Raw genomic sequence first — 18,757 nt, forward strand, 5'->3', positions numbered from 1 at the left:
GCTTAAGAATTAATGAAGATAAAGAAATGGTATGCAAACCTCATGGTAGTGCTTGTGAAGCCGAAAGATGGAACTTTTTCAAACCCTCACAATATCACACTAGTGTAGATAGTTAATCTAGATTGATAGTTCTTTTCTGCATTCAAAGGGATAATTTTTTATTGGATTAAATAATTAATAGGAATATAAATCTTAACCACTTTATTTTCTATTTTCATTACACCTAATTTTATTTTTACTCAAATAATAAGCCCCAAGTATTTAATCTATATCCAAAAAACCTTTTAGTATTTTATTTATACTCAAATAAACTTTTAACATAAATCAGCATTTCATTTGAAAAAAAAAAGCCTTACTGTCATAAAAACAAATTGGTTTGAGTTCAAAAAAGGTACAGATATTATCTAGTAATTTGATCCTTTGTAATTCAAAATAATAAAGGAAGTTGTCACAATTAACCAGCTATCATGCTTACTTTGAAAAAAGAAAAGATATACATAATCAAAGCAAATGACTTATAGACAGGATGGATTAAAAACTAATGCAGGAAAATCCGACCTGATATGTTGAAATTTTGCTTCTTTCTAGGGACCTAAAAGTCAAAACCATGTATTTTCTATTCACAACCAACAGAGGTTGGGATGTTGTTGACCATTAACTTGAAAGCAAGATTGGCCAAAACTATATGGCCAAACCAAGCCTTGGATGCAGTTACTCTTTCCTATACAAAACCAAAAACAGTCAACTCTATAAGAAGATTTCTGAAGTACCGGCAAATTTGTAAATCCAAGTCAAGCTGCTCCTTCGGATTCGAATGGCCATTACATCCACCAATCTTTGCAACAAAAACAAAGAAAAATGTAAAACGATGAGAATTTCTGGTCTAGAGATATAATTAGCAATCTTTGTAAGGCAATATAGAATTGACAGCAGTAAATTCTTCGTATAAAAATTGGAATAACAACTACTACCTTCATGCAAGATAGAACAAAAAAATAGCCTTAATACACAAGGCAAACAACAACGACAGGTTACAGGCTGATTATACGTCAGCAGCAAAATAAACTCATTATTCATGGGATTCATTTTTGTACTTCACCCCAAAATGGTAAACACTGTGTCCACTTTCTCTCAACATTCATATGTATCAACATCTATGTTGTTTGGATTCTGGTGTGAGTGCCGGATACAGATATGTGTCCAACATGTATGAGTTCGATTTTCTTTTAAAAGTTTTTCAATGCATTCAAAGGATCATATCTCCATACTCATCTCCGAATATATGTCCCAACATAAATGTTGAACACAGATACTTCAAGAAAAATGTAAAACAGAGCAACATACACCTACACGTGGACTCAGAAAAATGTCGAAAACAAGACTGCATCCTACATAGGTATATTTAATATTTTTCACACACGAGGAAAATCATACTCTCATACCCTATATACAAGCATGTGTTGAATGCAGGTGCTAGATACATTAAAAGAGGAATTATCTCCATAAGCCTTACTAAATAAATCTCAACACTAAAGTGCAGCAACAATGCTCAAGATCTAGGCATAAACCAACTTAATCAAATTATAGGCAAATACTCAACAATTATTAATCATGCAAACTAACCTTCTGCATATGCACTCATTTTGGTATAGATGATTCACGATGTTCTATGAACTTCCAAGAAGACGTCAAAGTATTTGATAATGGCGTTCCGAAATCTAAGATGCGTTTAAGCCATTTAACCCGACAAACAAGTTCCTCCAAATCCAAAATTGCAGCTTCTATTGTATCAGAGTAAGTGGAATTCAAGCAAACGCTTCCATCGGTTTTAATCTTCTTTAACCCACTATCATCATATTTGTCCACCATCCCTGGCACTTGTGTTGAGGCATCTTGAATATGTGGACTTGAAACACCATATGAGCAATTTCTCTTTTTAGGGACATGATCCACAACATCAAGGCCTACGATTTTCTTTGTAATGTTCGTATGTTTTTCATTCAAAGATTTCTTCACCGATTGCTTTCCTTTATAAGAGCCAGTTGAAATATGAGAAGATAAAGAACCCTTATGCTTGGTTGATGTTTTCTCTGTTGATTGAACATCCTTTTCCCTCTCACTAACAATGCAATCTATCAAGTTTGAGGAGTCCCCTGCAACCACCATTTTCTATGTAAGTGTACAAGATAATTGTGACAGTCCAGACCAACTTAAAAGGTATTATCCCTTTGGTCCATTGGAACTAATGGTTTTGTCTACAAAAGGTGCCTCACAAGTTGAGGTGGTGTGAAGATTTATATCATAAGACCAACTTTAGTACACAACTGATGTGGAACTCATGGCTTCTATCAAGGACCATGACATCCTCCTGCAATCCAATAAAGGGTCGTTGTCCTTAGTGGAAATCGCTAGTGCCCTTAAGGTTAACTCTAGTACCAAATGTCACAATCCACACCAACTTGCAAGGTATTGTCCACTTTGACCCATGGATCTAACAATTTTCTCCACAAAAGGCACACATTGATATCGTAAAACCAACTCTAGTAAACAACCTATGTGGGATTCATGGCTCCTTACTAGGACCATGACATCCTCCCAAACTCCAATAAAGGCCCACTATCTTTAGTGACACATCACTATTATCCCCAAAGTTAGCTCTGATACCAAATGTTGCAATTCACACCAACATACAAGGTATTATCCATTTTGATTAATTTAGCCTTACAATTGTCCAAAAGGTGCTTCACTGGTCAAAGATGGTTTGAACACTTATATTTCCATGCCAACACTAGTACACAACTAATGTGGGATTCATGGCTCCTTTCTAAGACCATGATACTAAGAAAAAGTCAACACACAAGGAATAAGAAGATCCAGGAAGCACTACTTTTCCCCCTACAAAAGAAGTCTTAATATACTATGATTTTGATGTGCAATAGAATGACAAAAATGTTGACCAAACAAAAATTAAGAGGTGAGACTAGTGTGTCAACAAGCACAAAGAACTACACTTCGTTATGATGTCATGTATGATGTCGAACATGGATGCATCTAACACATGTATGGTTGAATTTTTTTAAAATTTTCATGTATTTGCAGGATCCTTAGATGTCATGTCCCCACATCCATATGTTGGGACGAGTGCTAGGCACGAGTTGTTCAAGAAAACTATAGAGTCAAAGCAACCGATGTGAATGATCTATAGGCCAAAGCCTTAACTACATAGAGCTTCTTCTATAGTTTGATATAACAACCATACAACCAAGCCAGAGACTAGAAGGGATTTTATGTAAAAGTAATATACTTGAAGTTAAACCAACGAGATTGGACCTAATCAAAACAAAAAGATTAAAAAGAGATCAAAAGTGAAAGATCAATGAGAGCAAGCACCAAACTCATGCAAGGAAATGCAAATGTGCAACAAAAAATATTGATAGAAAACCATTTTTGACCTTTCATGTGTTTTTACTAGGTTTGGAAGTAATCAAAACATTGAAAGAAAGTTTTAATGCAGCCACGGAAGAGTCACGATAGATTAGAAACGAGGGATAACATGTGCAATAAACATGTATTATGTCAAACAAAAAGCTTATAAAAATGACATCATATGATAAACATAAATAAAATCTTTACATTAAAGAATAATTCTAATAACATTTAAATAATTATAACTATATAGTCAGTTACTCCTTTTCTAGATATGCATTCTATTGAAGTTATATGAAATCCTTGAATAGGGTTATCATTTTGATAAATTAGGAACTATTGTTTGTTCATACGTGTGTGCGCGCGCGCGTGTAATGACTCTTAACAAAATACAATTATATAGAAGGTAACATGTTTAATACATAAAAATATAAATTAGTTTCAAAACTTAGAAGAAATATTCTCTTCTATCAATTGAAAATATATGCCAAGGCAACTTTCAAGTTTGCAATAAGGCTAAGTTAAGCTTGCCATAAGTTTGACACAGATAAATCAGAATGAAAACAGAACATTCTTTTCATGCATACACATCATCACAAGTCAAAGCACTGAGCAGCCAAAACAATGTTTAGATGCACTCTTACCTTGATAAACAGGCTTAACTATTCGAGCACAATAAAGATGATATTTACCCCCCTACAACAACCAGATCAGAAAAAATTGATAAGCATTTAAGGATACAATAACCACTTTCCTGTTAACACATATTGCTTTAGACATAATTGGATAAAGTAGATCCACAGGTGAAGAGACATATTGCACCAAAGAACTGCTTTCTAAATTCCAGATATAAAGAATACCTATTGTCCAAGTTGAAGAAACTTCATAAAAAGAATACCAAAGGTCATGGGTCAAATTACAGTGAAAATTGAGAAGTGCATACAAATCTATAACTTACTAAGTTCTCTAACTCCGTTTTCATTATTTTCTATCATGTCAAACTCAGTTTTTAGATTGTTCTAATATCAATTTGTTATACTTCATTGCATCAACAGATATTGGGTGTCGAACAAAATCAACACAAATACTAAGCCAGGAAATAGCCTAGATTAGATTAGATAAAATGCAAGAGAAAGAGTGTGAGGCAGTAACCTTGGGCAGCTTCCAGCCCTCATCCACAGACCAATCCAGTGATGGACGCAAGTCTTTGCAAGAAACATCATATAAACACCCTTCACCCTTAGGAGGAGGTGGCAACTCAATCTGTGCAAAAAAGTGAAACCAAGACCATTAGAACAGAAGCAACCACCAGATGTAATTCTCAATGAGAAAAGTGTTTAAATTGAAAGAAGAGTAACATGCTAAATAAACTGTTCATATGGATAGGCACTTGAGAACACCTACTATAGATAGATGGGATATATAATCACATTATTTCTCAAAAACATTACGAACTAATGCATAAGAAAAATGGTATCTTATAGGAGAATAATATTCAATTGAGATTTAAACCACCTAATACTAACTTCAAAGGATGTTTGGACATGCGACATAAGTGGCGTGGATACTAGGTAGAGTAGAAACGACAAATAGGCATTTAAGAATATATCTCATCCAACTATAATTGTACCACAACTTATATGATAAGGGCCTACAGTTACAGGAAACAAATATAGATGCCTCGTCCAAATGGCTTTTGAAATAAAATGCAAGAACAAGATATATTGAGAACTCCACTCTATTAGAAAAATCATAGATAAAAAGATATTACCTTAAAATTTTCATCGTCCAACTTTTCAATTATCGTCCCAGTCCAAAAGCAATTATCAGTCCACCAATCTACCAAATCACCCACCTTCCAAGAATCATTGACTATAACAACCGTCTCTGAAATTGTATTGACGTCAGGCATCTGACTTTCATGGTAAACAGAAGGAAAGCAAGGGCGCACCATCAAGTATCGCTTATTATCCTTTGGTTTACGAGACTTTTGATATAACTTTGTCCAACGTATTTCTGTAAATGGAATACATTAACGAAATATTGAAATTTTATCAAAAGCAACACAATTTAATTTCTCACAATAAGGTTATTTTGTGCAAACTGATATATATATATGGAACTTTGAATTTTTAGGCAAATTCCTTCTTGAATGTATTGATTTTGTTTTCTTTAAAAAATCACTTTTGGAGGGAGTTTTGTAATTCATATAGCATGCAAGTGTCTGCCTCCTGATACCTGTTCACTTGACCATTAGGTCAAGGAACAAATATTTTTTTCCCTACTTTTATTATTGACCTCTTATGAAATTATATTGAGTGGAATTCTAAAACAATGGCTTAGCTAGATAGAGAGTACTTACTCTCATCTGGAAAATCAATATATTCCAAGGCATGTCCTAGTTCCTTGTTCCTCAGACCAATTTCCTTTATCTAAAAAAAAACACAAATATAAACAACAAGCAAATTGTTATCTCATTTGAAAATTAAATAAATACTAAGAATAACTTTAAAAATTTGAAGGGAAGAAAACATTCAAACTATAAAGTCTTAATTGACTCAACAACACATTCTTTCTAAAATTACACATAAAAGTTTGATGGCTTAAAATTAACATTTCAAAAAAGTTCAATTTCCAGAATATTAATTAACCATTTCTCTTTCAAGTACATATTCATTTCTCAATATGATTATCAATTTTAAGCATATTTTCCAAAGCAATCATCACATGGGAGTCTTACATACTAAACAAGAACATACAAAATGTAAAACTACAAACACAAGAAATTATATGAGCATCCAAGGCTTAGATAAATAACAGAAAAAGTGCCACAAAGCAAACAGAAGAATAGTTTAAAGAAAAGAAAGGAAAATCGAAGAACATGTGAATCGACTAGAGCAAAATACTTATGATGACATAAATAAGTGACCGAGTTGTGTCTCATTGACCCTTGTAAAGCTCAAGGCAACATTTCAATATATGCAAGTATAAAGATGAGACTATTTTAAACTTTATAAGTAATCATGCACATTTGTAAGGATGGTATTATTTTCCAATACAATAACACAAGGCATTTAGATCAGAAAATATTAGACTACTTCTAGTAATAGGATTAACCCTATTTAGGTTACTTAAGTACATTATTAGTAATGTGATTTTTTCTTTTTTGACGGTTGAGAGTATAAGATAACCTTGTAGCACTTTTTACTAATTCATCATCTCAATCAGGATTAAAAAAGCTATTAAGTTATGCCAAGAGTGAAAAGCGACTAAACATATAGAACATTAGTGGTAATCTTAAATCTTATCGTTTGATTCAATTAGTTTGAATGTAAATTTATTTTATTTGGTTGAGAGGATATAAGATAACCTCATAGCACTTTTTACTAAATGATCCTTAATCACAAATAAGTACTAGAAAAGCTATCAAATTATACAAAGAGTGAAAGGTGACTATGAAAAATATGAACAAAATGTAATATTTTCTCAATTTATAATAAAAATATTAAGGGTAAAGTACAGTAGAGGCCACCCAACTAACTTTTTTTTCTTTTTTGATCATCCAACTATGAAAAGTTACAAAATAGTTACCAAAATGTTAGTAAATTTCCTTTTCTTTTTTAAATTTTTTTGAACAATCTCATTATAGGCTCTGATCATATCTGCTATTTTTGACACAATGCCTAGAACTACCCATAACCCCTTACCAACCCATAAATAGGAAGATAATGCGCTTCAGCGCACTCGAACCCACGTTCTCCTGCATTGGTAACAAATACCCATGTCAATCGAGCTAAGACTCAATCGATAAGTATTAGTAAATTTCCTTTTTGATCACCCGACTATTCAATTTTGTCATTTTTAGTCACTAGCTAACTAACATAAAAATGAAAACACCCAAAAATTTAAAATCGTTGGGTGATCATTTTATAACTTTTTATAATTGAGTGACTACTAATGTAGTATACCCTAATAATAATTAATTAAAAATTAAGTTGATACAATAAACAAAATGTAATAAATCCATAAAACAATAAACTAATAGACAAAATGTCAAGTTTCCTCAACTTACGATAAAAGAATAATAATAACTCACTTGTCATAATAATTAACTAATTGAAAGTTAACATAATAGACAAAATGCAATAAAACTGAAAAATAAACCAAAAATACATGTTCTATTCGGGAAGAGAATACAATTGAATACGAATGAAAGGATCTTATATGCAGCGAATAAAAGACTTTCATCCATGATGCAAAGCAAGAATGCAATGCAATGAGTGGTAATTATGGTGATATTAAAGAGCTTTCACTTTTGGTGGGTGATAATAATCTAATGAATGGGGTGGAAAATGAGAGCAACGCCTCTTTCGAGATGGAAACTATTGAAATAACAATAGAGGATAAAGGAACTGATGTAGATTCAAAGCAGCCAATGGCTGAAGAAAAAATGACAATTGGAAAGCCAAGGTTGACAAGGAATGAGAGAAAAAAAAAATAGAACTAGAATAGAATTAGAAGATGAAAAATGAATTTGCTAGAAAGTTTTTTGATATTTGGCCAATGAAGAGAGATTCCAAAACATGGTTAGGGTTAGAAGGTAGTAAAAAATTTAAAAATGAAAAAAATGTATATTAGGTGGAAATTAGAAAGTCACCTAGTTTGACAATGTGGAAAAAAAAAACATCTACATTAGATAAAGGAATGCCATGGCAACATTCTGTTACACACTTAAAGAGTGAGTAAAAAAATCATTTTCCATAACGTTGGTGACAAAATTGAGAATTTTTCACTTTTTACGATTAAAACAAAAACACGCTAATAGTTATTTGACTATAGGTAAAGTTTGCCCTAATAATAATGCACAAAATGCACTTATAATAATTAATAAATAAACACAATTGGAACGTTACTTGAGAAAATATATCAAAGAACAAAAAAGTTTGATTCATTTGTTTTTACTATTAAGAGAAAAATGGATCAAAATCATTAAAAATGAGGTCAGTTTGTCAAAAATTTTGGATTATGAATGTAATGTAAGATTTTACACCTCATTAGATCTAGTCACCTAATCCTTCAACTTTGAGTTGATTATCATTGCAAGAAACTTGCAAACAATTGTTAGCTTGTTTATAAAATACCATTGAACAACCAACTACATGGCTTAGAACATCTTAATAAAATACAAGCTTTACTTTACCTTATCATGCACTATTTAAGGCCACTTCTTCAATGAACTTCATACTAAAATGTTGTTTTTCTAATTTCAACTGTGTCATCTAGTCTTCATGTATCTTTCTCCCCCATCTCTTTGCAAAAAACCTTACACTACATCCTATGGTAACACTTAACCTTTTTTCCCCAAAGATGCATCTCCTACCATCATTACATCCTAGCTCAAAATTTAAACAAATAATGTCAAATGTCGCATTCCAAAAGAGCAATGTCATACCCTACACCCAAATCTTCATGTTCCTTATGATTGGTAGCCCGATTAACTTCACCGCCAATGTCGTTTCTTCTTTTTTAACTTTTCACTCTTTTATCACCCTAGTTTCAATTTCCTTAGATTTAACTCTCCAACTCTAAAATTAGCACTTGCTAATGCACACATACTTTTCTTTTCTTTTTTTTTATGCACTTGTTTTCCAAACATGTTGCAAATTTTATTATCATAATATTGCGGAGTTTTATATTTGCTCATGTTATCTAATTAACAATTGATTTCTTTTCTCCTTTTTTGGTTGGAATTTGGTTGAAGTACTAAAATACTTTTTATCATATTTAATTGGTCACACAAGAATTTTATTTTTATTAGGATATTATATGTCAATCTTATTTTTATAATATTTATTTTTAAGTATTTAAAGCTAAGGTTAAAATAAAACTTTATTTGCAAGAAAGCTTATTAAGTTTACTTGCAAGAAAGAAAATCTATATAAACAAGTTGTAGGCTTTCGAACCACTATTTTCTTTGAATTAATAGAAAAACTAGAGGTGTTCTATAACCCTAAGTTCTCTAAAGTTTCATCTTTCTTACTAAATTGTTCAACCCTAATTCTTTCTATTTTATTGTTTTCTCACCTAAACCACATCACTTTTGGTTATCAGAACCTAAGTTTATATTAGGGTGTGCTTTTAAGTCGTGGTTGGATGCATAAAAGTTTGAGGAAATCAAGATTTAAAAAAAAACAATTGGTTGCACTACGAAGAGCGATTGAAGATTTATGGCGTGCAGTTATGCTTAGCTACAGTAGGAACAAAAGGGAACCTTAATGGAGATTTCAAGTGCTAACCACCAGTTGGTCATACCAAAAGGTAGTCTCGTTGATAAATCTAATTTTGGTGAGGAACAAAACCTTATTTATGTTGGACAGCAAACCTTGTGGTACAAGGAGGAATGGAGAGATTAGAGCCTGTCCTTGAATTAAAGGAGGGTGGGATCAATGTTGAAGTTGTTAACTTATAGAAAGATGCATGTTGAAAAGTAAGATGATAATATGTTGGAACCTATCTATGATGAATATCATTAAGAAAGTGAAACAATTGATATGCATCCAGTTTAGAGTCTTCGGTTGTTCATACAATGATAGACACACCTTCAAAAGAAAGGGAGGATTGGAGGCAAGTTGAAAATCTCTAAGATATCTTAAGGGACACAATGTCGAGTGATGGTTCTAAAGTAAAAAGAGTTAATTCAATTTCAACATTGAAACAGATTTTGAAGGGAAAGAATTCAAATATTGAACTAAAAAAAAGCAAGAATGCTTGACGAAAGAGTCTTGGCCAAAGAGGCATATGAGGACTTTTAATTAATAATTTTGCATGACCGTCTCCCTAGACATTCAAACTTGCTTCTTATTTTGATGAGCACACCCATCAATGCTGATATGTTTTCTAAACCTCCAAAAGTTGCTCCAACTATTCACATCTCTTGGCTAACTTTTCCAATGGCAAAGATATTTTTGGAGTGTGTTGCAAAAGCTCATTGTAGTATTGAATCTGAGTTTGACAATTTGAAAGGCAATCCACAAGGTAGAAGTTGGATTCCAAGAAAGATAACCGAGTTGCACTTAGTGAGTGTAATAGAATTGATTTTGAACATACGAAGCACATTGCATCTACAAGACATTCACTTGAGGCATGGTTAGGTTCTCATATTGATTTAGGTATGGTGGAGGTTATAATTAAACATATTTGCTTTTATGGAGCTACTCTTGTTTCCTGAAAGATTGGGATGACACTTCTAAGCTCCTTGAGAAGATTAATGCTCATGGGTTGCGATGACACTTCTGAGCTCTTTGATAAAATTAATGCAAAAATCTTTCACGAGAATCTTAGCAAGTTTTCTTTTTCCTCTACGTGGTTTTATGCTAACCACTAATCAATAAGGATTATTTGATTCTAAGTAACAGCACAATAAATGATGTTGAAAATTTAAATGATATGCAACTTCCTAAGGCTAAAACAAAGACCATTAAAGATGTGATTTATGTTAAAAAAGCGTGGTTTAAGTGGGTTATAGATATAAGAGATTTTTGCAGAAACAAATAACAAAACAACTAGTGAAAGTTCTTAGAAAGTGGAAGAGTTGCAAAGATCTGAATGAGTAAGTTACGTTGAGGTAGTGAAATTTTTTCACCAAAGTGAAGTTTTCTAAGCCAAAGAGAATACAAGCTTTTATTTTTATTATAATATTTTATTATATCAATTTTATTTTATAATATTTATTTTTAGATATATCATAAATGATAAAGGTTATTAGTTATTTTTTGGGTTTAAACTAAAGGTTAGAATAAAACTTTACTTGCAAGAAAGAAAGTCTAAGTAAATAAGTTATAGATTTTGGATGTTTAAAATTAGTAAAAGAAAATAAAGGAATTTACACAACCTTTGTTTGGTTAAACACTAGAAAAGAAATGAAATAACTTGATTTTTTCTATTATAACCTTTACCTAAACTAATTTATGTAACAGCTTAAAAGGATAAGAAAGACATTTTACAAAGAACTTCTAAGGTGAGCTTTTAAAAAAAGCTTTCAATCACCTCCAACTAACACCACATTACCTAACCAAACAATCTTTTACAACTTCTAGGTTTTGTGTAACTATACAATTACGCAATTTTTGTAATATTTTAGGTAATTATGCAAAACACTACCCAATAACATAAACTATTACAACATTCGTAATGTTTTGTATAATTACAACATAAAACATTATCCAATTACATAAATTATTACAAATCTTGTAATGTTTTATTTAACTCGAATTACACAAAAAAATTATTCAACTACACAAACTATTAAAACTTTTGTATTGTTTTGTGTAACATTAGAATTGATGGAAAACTCATTAAGAAACACTTACTAAAATTTTACCATTTTACATTTTAAAATAGATTTTACTTTCCTTTTCCCAAAATTGAGGTAAATAAAAAATCAATGTTTCAAGGGAAAGCAAGAGATACTCAACTTCCTTTTATTTCTCTTGCTTAATAAAAATTAATAAAATTATCAAAAATGACAAAGGTTCTCTTTTTTAATTTTCTTTCTCTTCATTTACTCCAATCCAATCACTGCATTTTAGTACCCAAACAAACCATTATCTTCTAATTTGTATCCAAACACTAATTTCAAACAAAACATTGCCTTCTGTTACAACCAACTCTCTTTGATTTTTTTTGTCAACATAACAAATAACATGGCATGATGATGTGGCCCAAAGTTAAGAGGAAAAACTCTTCTTTTTTCAAAAATAATCACTTCCCTTTTTTTTCTATTCTTCCATTCTCTATCCTCCTAAAACTCGCTCTTGGTCCCTTCACCTAGATTCAATCCAAACATTATATCAAGCCAATACAGGCCATTATCCATGTGGAAATCTGAGATTATTTTAAAAGGTTCTTAGCATTTAATAGGCTAAATTGAAGGTACTTGATAGATTGCATTATAAGAGACTATGTATAGCTAATCAACACTTAAGAGAGATTTTAGGTCGAATTATAGCTTACTTTTTGTGTATAGAAGGCTGATTATTCATTATGTAAAATTCAAAATATAGAGAACTTCTATTTCTTCATTCTAATTCCTCTTAGAATTCTACATGAATTCTTCATAACATTTCTACCAAGGTATAAATGCCATTTGGGTTTTTTTTTTTTTTTGTTCAGATCTCAACCACATTCGGCCTTTCTTTATCTATCTAAAACAATGGCATGATCCAAACCCTCATGGCATAAGAATCAAGCCATATTTCAAAAACCATGTCTCGTTAAGAAGCTTTGAGTACTGGCGGATCAAAGGGTTGAATCATGCTCATTACTTGTCACAAACCGAATGGCCAAAACTATCCACAATGGACCAAGTTAGTAATGATGTTTATCTCGGGCAAAGGTAAAGATGATTACCTCACTATTGTTGTCATCCCCCCAAAGATAAAATTATCAACGTTTCAAAATTTAGAGATCAAAAAATAATATAGTTATATCCTAATTGATCAACATCATGGATATTGAGATTGGGCAAATTTTTCTTTTTTACAATACTACCTACAATTTGGACAACTGCTAAGAAAACATATTCTGACAATGAAACTTAATGCAAGAGCTTTTATTTTTATTATAATATTTTATTATCAGTTTTATTTGAAAATATTTTATTGTAAGTATTAGATATATTATAGACGTTTAAGGTTATTAGTTATCTTTAGGTTTTAAACCTAAACCTATGGCTAGAATAAAACTTTATTTGCAAGAAAGGATAGTAACTTTACTTGCAAGGAAGAACTAAAGGTTTTTTATAACCCTAATTTTTCTAGAGCTTCATCTCTTTCCCTATTCGCCTTAATTCTTTAAGTGCTATTAATTTCTCACCTAAACCACATCAAAAATACTACCTAGTTGTTTAATATTAAAGCTACCCTTCATGATTTATAAGGTGAGTTAAATGTAACTCAATATTATAACACTCTTAACCATAATTAGTAAAAATTAGATATGCTTGAGAAAACCATAGAGAAGGAATCTTTAAGTCCCTAGTAGGATTGGACAAGTCCCTTGGTAAAGTAAGGGGGAGAATTTTGAGAACCAAGCTCCTTCCATCCTTCCAAGAGACTTTTTGAAGTCAAAAGGGAGGAGAGTAGAAAAAGGCTCACGCTAAGGACTATGGTATCAACTATGCCTAAGAGTTCAACCCTTCCTACTTGAGGAATCAATTTAGTCTATGATGCAAAGCAAAAGAAAATAAGCCTTGATGTGACCATTGTCGCAAACTCGAACATACTAGAAAAAAAAAGGATAAGTGTCACGGTTCACACATGAGCAAGGCACCCAAAGGTGCAAGGCAAGCCACCCAAGTAGACGAAGACCCCTCCAGGTGCAAACAAAGGCCGTAAAAGACCTAGGGAGGCTCTTTTCAGTGTTGTAGGCCCAAAACAATGCACTTTCGAAAAGAAGAATCTAGAGGCTCTCAAAATATGTCAACTAACTATATAACATGTAAGAAGCCTCGAGTGAGTCTGAAATTTAGAGTTAAAGACCAAAACCCTGTGAAACCAAGTAAAATGTTCCGAAAGTTCTAGAAGAGCTACCCTTATATAAAATTGTATAGACTTGTGTAGAACATTCTAGAGACACGATATTGATCATAGGATCAAAGGAGCTGACCTATATAGAGGAAACACCCCTCTTCATTTGTACATAGCTTAGCATTTGAACAATAAAGCTTCTAGCATTCTCCCGAATCCCTTACCTCCTCTTAAGTGCTCTCTTGTTGTAAAACCCAATCTTAAGGCTGCACTTTACAAATTTGATAGCCTAAATTGAAGGGATTTGATAGATTAAATAATAGGTGAAAGAGAGATTTTAGGTGGAATTTTCTTAATTTTCGTATATAAAAGGCTACTTATTCATGCAATTAAATTTAGAATATAGTGAACTTTTATTTCTTCATTCTAATTCCTATAAGCCATGTAAAAAGTTATTTGTATAAAATCAAAGGATAAAAGCTTTTCCGGAAAATCAATTAAACAAGGCAATATAATACAAAACATGAAAAAAATAAAAAAATAATTAAAATCTAAAACATAACATGATGCAAAAAGTTAATACATCACAGATACCTTGTTTTCCTTTAAAATGCTCCATTTTATTTACCCAAACTCAAGGAAAGCAAAAAAAAAAATGAAAAATGTCTTTTTTTTACTTTTCTTCTATATATTTTTTTAAAAAAAAGGGTTTTAATTGTAAAAAATTATGATAATAAATCATTTTGTTTCTTTTCTACAGTTTAGTCAAACAAATATTGTTAGAATTACCTTATCTTCCTTTCATTTATTAATTTTAAACATCCACATAATATAATATGTAATCATTACCTTCCATTAATCTTCCTTTTTTTTACTTTCCGTTTATTTCCTTTCCTTTCCTAATGTTAATACATAATATAAACCACGATTATGACATGAAAAAAAATAACATGAATGCGTCATGAACATGATTACCAAGTCTAAAATCCATTAAGACTCATAAAGCTCCTATCAAGCATAACCATTCTTTTCTATCATCTTCGAAGAATTCGTTGCATCTTAGTTCAAAATTCAATGTTTCAAAGCTATTTTCCTCAAACCAACATGCAATGACACATAAATTTTTAAGAATAAAAAACACATGTTTATATTGCATAATAATATACCTTGCACCTAAACCATGCACCACGATACCCTTGCAAAAAAGATCTCGTCTCGACTAGTTGACCAACTTTAAATGGAAGGTTATGGAGATCCATTGCAGCAATTTCAAGAGCATGAAGCTACACAACAAATACTTCAACAATTAGTGGGAACTTCCATAGATATATCTATAACTTTTTGAACAAGAAAGGTGATATAAGCTTTCCATAATAACAAGTCTATGAAAGAGACCACTAGGAATAATATAGCAAGAAAAGATTGAAATCCTTTTAGATTGGGAATAAACTAAATATTTACCAATATACTTAGGTGGTTGGCCGAAATGTACCACTAATTTTCAATTGATACAATTTAAACCTATACTTCTAATTTGGAGAAAATTTGAACAACAAATTTTGTTGACCTATATATATGATGCTTTGTGTATTTAAAATGTTAAAATTTTATCATTTTCTCAAATAAGCATGATAAAAAAAATTAAACACAATTTGAGTATATAAAATGTCAAGATCATTTGTTCTTACCACTCACTCCCAAATAAAATTCTCTCTTAATTAGTTTGTTGATTAAGTTTAGATGAAGTCATCTCTAATTAGTTTGTTGTTTATGTTTAGATGAAGCTAAAACCAAGGTTTTCAAAACAGAACTGATGGTCAAACCACCGATTTTCAGTCTGATCGATTCAACCAGTCCGACCTCCAATCCAATCTGTTTACTATTTAATAATACAAAATAATTATTATTAAAAAACACTTAAAAATAAAACAAGAAATAAATTTTGGACCAGACTTTTAAAGTTCTAATTTATAAATCATCCCATCTATTTTAGGCCCATAACCAAAATAAAATAAGAAAACCTAAAAAATCTTATCATCATTAACTCCCACTTTCAATTTCTCATTTGTCCGCTGTCACCTAGCCTCTTCCCATCTTTTATACTCTCATTTTTTCAACAAGAACAACAAAAGAAGTTGATGGTTAAAGGCGGCTAAAAACAAAATCAAATGTAGAGGTTGAAGGCTGAATGGAGGAAGATTGGAGAGAGGCTGAGAGAGCCAAAGAGGACGAATGGATGAGTGAAGAGAGTGGTGATTACCTAGGTGGGGATGGGTCTAGGGTTAAAAGGTTTCTTTAATTATTTATTTCATTTATTTTTAATTTTCTTTTTATCTACTTGGGGTTGAATCCTTTGAAAGAACTAGGGTTTTGTATTGTTGGGCCAATTGAACCATTTTTCCAATTTGACCCAACCTCAAGGAGCCCAAAATTTCCAAAGACTAGTCCGATTGGGTTTTTTTTACCAATTTTCCGATTTACAACCCCGATTTTGCTTGATTCTTAATTGTCAATTGTATAACACCCCACACCCAACTCAATCGTTGAATTCAATAGGTGAGATGCCACATTCATTTTTAGACTATTTTTTGCTATTGTCTAGACCGATTACCCAATCGGGTTCACGATTCAACCGGCCAATTCAATTTTCAAAACCTTAGCTAAAACCCATATAAAATTCTCTCTCTATGTTTAGATAAGCTAAAACCCAAATTTTTCTTTGGCTAAAATAAAAAATTTAAAAGAAAATTCACTTCTCCAAGTAAACTCCTATGTTTTTTTTATTGTAACTAAATGAAATTATAAATTTATTCCCCATATGCAAGCTCTTGTGGCTTAACAATTTCTTTCATTTTTTTTTCTATAAATCAAGTAACATCAGCTTTCATATTGACAAAAGAATCCAATAAACAACAATAACAAAAGTTGGCCTTTTGCTGAAGAACTTAGGTACAAATTGAAGGTAAAGCGAAATTTGATTATAATGAAAACACAATAGATTTCTTACCCGTACTTGGCAATTTGGGGTACAGTACCCTGTCGACACGGGACGGGTCAGATAAAAACACAGCGTACGGAGGTAGATGAGAACTGAGATGAGAAGAGAAGGAAAAGAAACTGATTTGCAGGGACAAGAGAGAGAAGAGATGGACGATGGTAGGAGGAAAATGATTATAGAAGAAAAGAAAAAGACTTTCCAAATAAATGCACAAAAAATCGTAAAGCTAACACAAAACACTCGAGAAAATCGTTAAGTTTAAGGTTTGAAAATTTACCTTGATTAATTTCCTGGCATCTGGTTTGCTCCTTCGGAAACTTGCAAGTGACGGCTTGGGTTAGGTACAGGAGAAGGAAGAGGGAGAGGATTGTTTGATTTTTATTTGGGAAAACATTCAGATTTTGAATTTAAGTAATCCCTAAATCACTTTGGCTACTTTTATATAATTAATAGAAAGCATTCACTTACTAAAATTAAGTAATTTTACATTATTTTATAAGTTTTTAGTCTAACAATATTTTAATAATTCAACCGACATATTTTGTACTTTATTTATATAAATTATGCATGTTAAATTTAGTATAAATTAATAAATTAAAATTTTTAACCATTCGTTTTATATAAAAAAAATTTCAATAGGTAAATATATATTAATATAAATAATATTTTATATCAACATGACAAATATATCAAATCAGTTTAAATTTTTAAATGCGTGAAAAGTACAAATATATTAATAAATACAATAATTGGATTGTTAAAATATCAATAATATAAAAAAATTACAGAATAGTGTAAAATCACTTAAATTTTACACCGGTATAAATAGATCTATCATCTTTAAATTATACTATGTTATTTATTTTACCCAAAAATGTTACTACTATTAATAAAAAATTCCACAAATCACATCTTGCCACGTAGATTCTTTTTTTTTGCAAAATATTTTTAAAATTTTGATATATAGCAATATTTGTCGGACCTAGTTTTTTAAATGTTTTGATATAATAAAGTCGAATTTGCAATTAATTGATAAAAAGCTCTTGACATTATTTTTAAAGCATTTAGTAACTTAAATTACAAAATTCCTCTGAAAAACCTTGATTTAAAACAAATTTTACAATTTTGGGAGACTTCTACCAATAAATGGTCACACAAGTATTGATAGAACCAAGTCACTGACCATCCCAATAATCCTTTTAGACTTCTATTGATACTTAGGAACCCATCTATCGATACAACTTTGGTTGAGTTCTACAATAGAAGTAATTTAGAGAACATTTCAAGCCAAACATCACACTTTTAATGATACTTAGAGGGACTTCTACCAATACAACAAAATCAATGAGCAATTACCAATATAACTATCGGTATAAGTCTGAACCTTTGAAACCCTCAAACTTTTACCAATACTTATGGCTCCAACAGTCATAATTTTCATGACTTCTACCGTCACAAGTCTACTTATATCGATACAAGTGGTCTATAATGTGCATTTAATGATTGAATTAATTGCAATAACGACTCTAATTTACTCTTAACGTCTCCAAAAGACTCCAAATCATTAGAAAGCATAAATACAAGTAAATAGTTCCACATTAAAGACAAGAAATAAGTGATGTGAGCATGGGAATGAAATATATTTTTTAGAGATATCTCTGCTCTTGAGAACATCTTTACCCGAACTTATCAAGACTTGTCTTGCGGCATTCATCATTGTTTTTATACCTTTGGTTCTTGTTTCCATATAAAAACGGGTCAAGGTCTTTTTCATCTAACTCTTAGTTCACGAGTTTATCAAATAAAA

The 18,757-nt window shown here is 31.2% G+C and overlaps 1 protein-coding gene across 9 annotated transcripts; it reads right to left on the reverse strand.

Moving 5' to 3' along the window:
• Positions 1-445: 445 nt before the first annotated feature.
• LOC107927593 (uncharacterized) lies at positions 446-17,381 on the reverse strand. Of its 9 annotated transcripts, none has more exons than XM_041091660.1 (8): positions 17,228-17,375; positions 16,960-17,042; positions 15,119-15,235; positions 5,789-5,858; positions 5,198-5,442; positions 4,579-4,689; positions 4,071-4,122; positions 446-835 (listed from the first exon to the last, which is right to left on the reverse strand). In XM_041091660.1, the coding sequence occupies exons 3-8, from the start codon at positions 15,209-15,211 to the stop codon at positions 822-824; spliced, it is 585 nt and encodes a 194-aa protein (XP_040947594.1). In that variant the 5' UTR covers positions 15,212-15,235; positions 16,960-17,042; positions 17,228-17,375; the 3' UTR covers positions 446-821. The 9 variants fall into 9 exon arrangements, with proteins under 9 accessions (XP_040947594.1, XP_040947595.1, XP_040947596.1 ...); XM_041091661.1 differs by having other exon boundaries at positions 16,960-16,988; positions 17,228-17,364; XM_041091662.1 differs by having other exon boundaries at positions 16,960-17,069; positions 17,228-17,360.
• Positions 17,382-18,757: the final 1,376 nt, after the last annotated feature.

This window comes from Gossypium hirsutum, chromosome D04 (genome assembly GCF_007990345.1).
Source record: "Gossypium hirsutum isolate 1008001.06 chromosome D04, Gossypium_hirsutum_v2.1, whole genome shotgun sequence".
Classification (NCBI taxonomy): Eukaryota; Viridiplantae; Streptophyta; class Magnoliopsida; order Malvales; family Malvaceae; genus Gossypium; species Gossypium hirsutum.

Excerpts from the sequence above, each read along its gene's own strand:
- LOC107927593 (XM_041091654.1), bottom strand. The coding sequence starts at position 15,211 with ATGGATCTCCATAACCTTCCATTTAAAGTTGGTCAACTAGTCGAGACG. Across the intron at positions 4,690-5,197 it reads TGGACGATGAAAATTTTAAG|ATTGAGTTGCCACCTCCTCC; the intron begins GTAATATCTTTT and ends TTTTTTGCACAG. Across the intron at positions 2,154-4,070 it reads AGTTAAGCCTGTTTATCAAG|GGGACTCCTCAAACTTGATA; the intron begins GTAAGAGTGCAT and ends TGGTGGTTGCAG.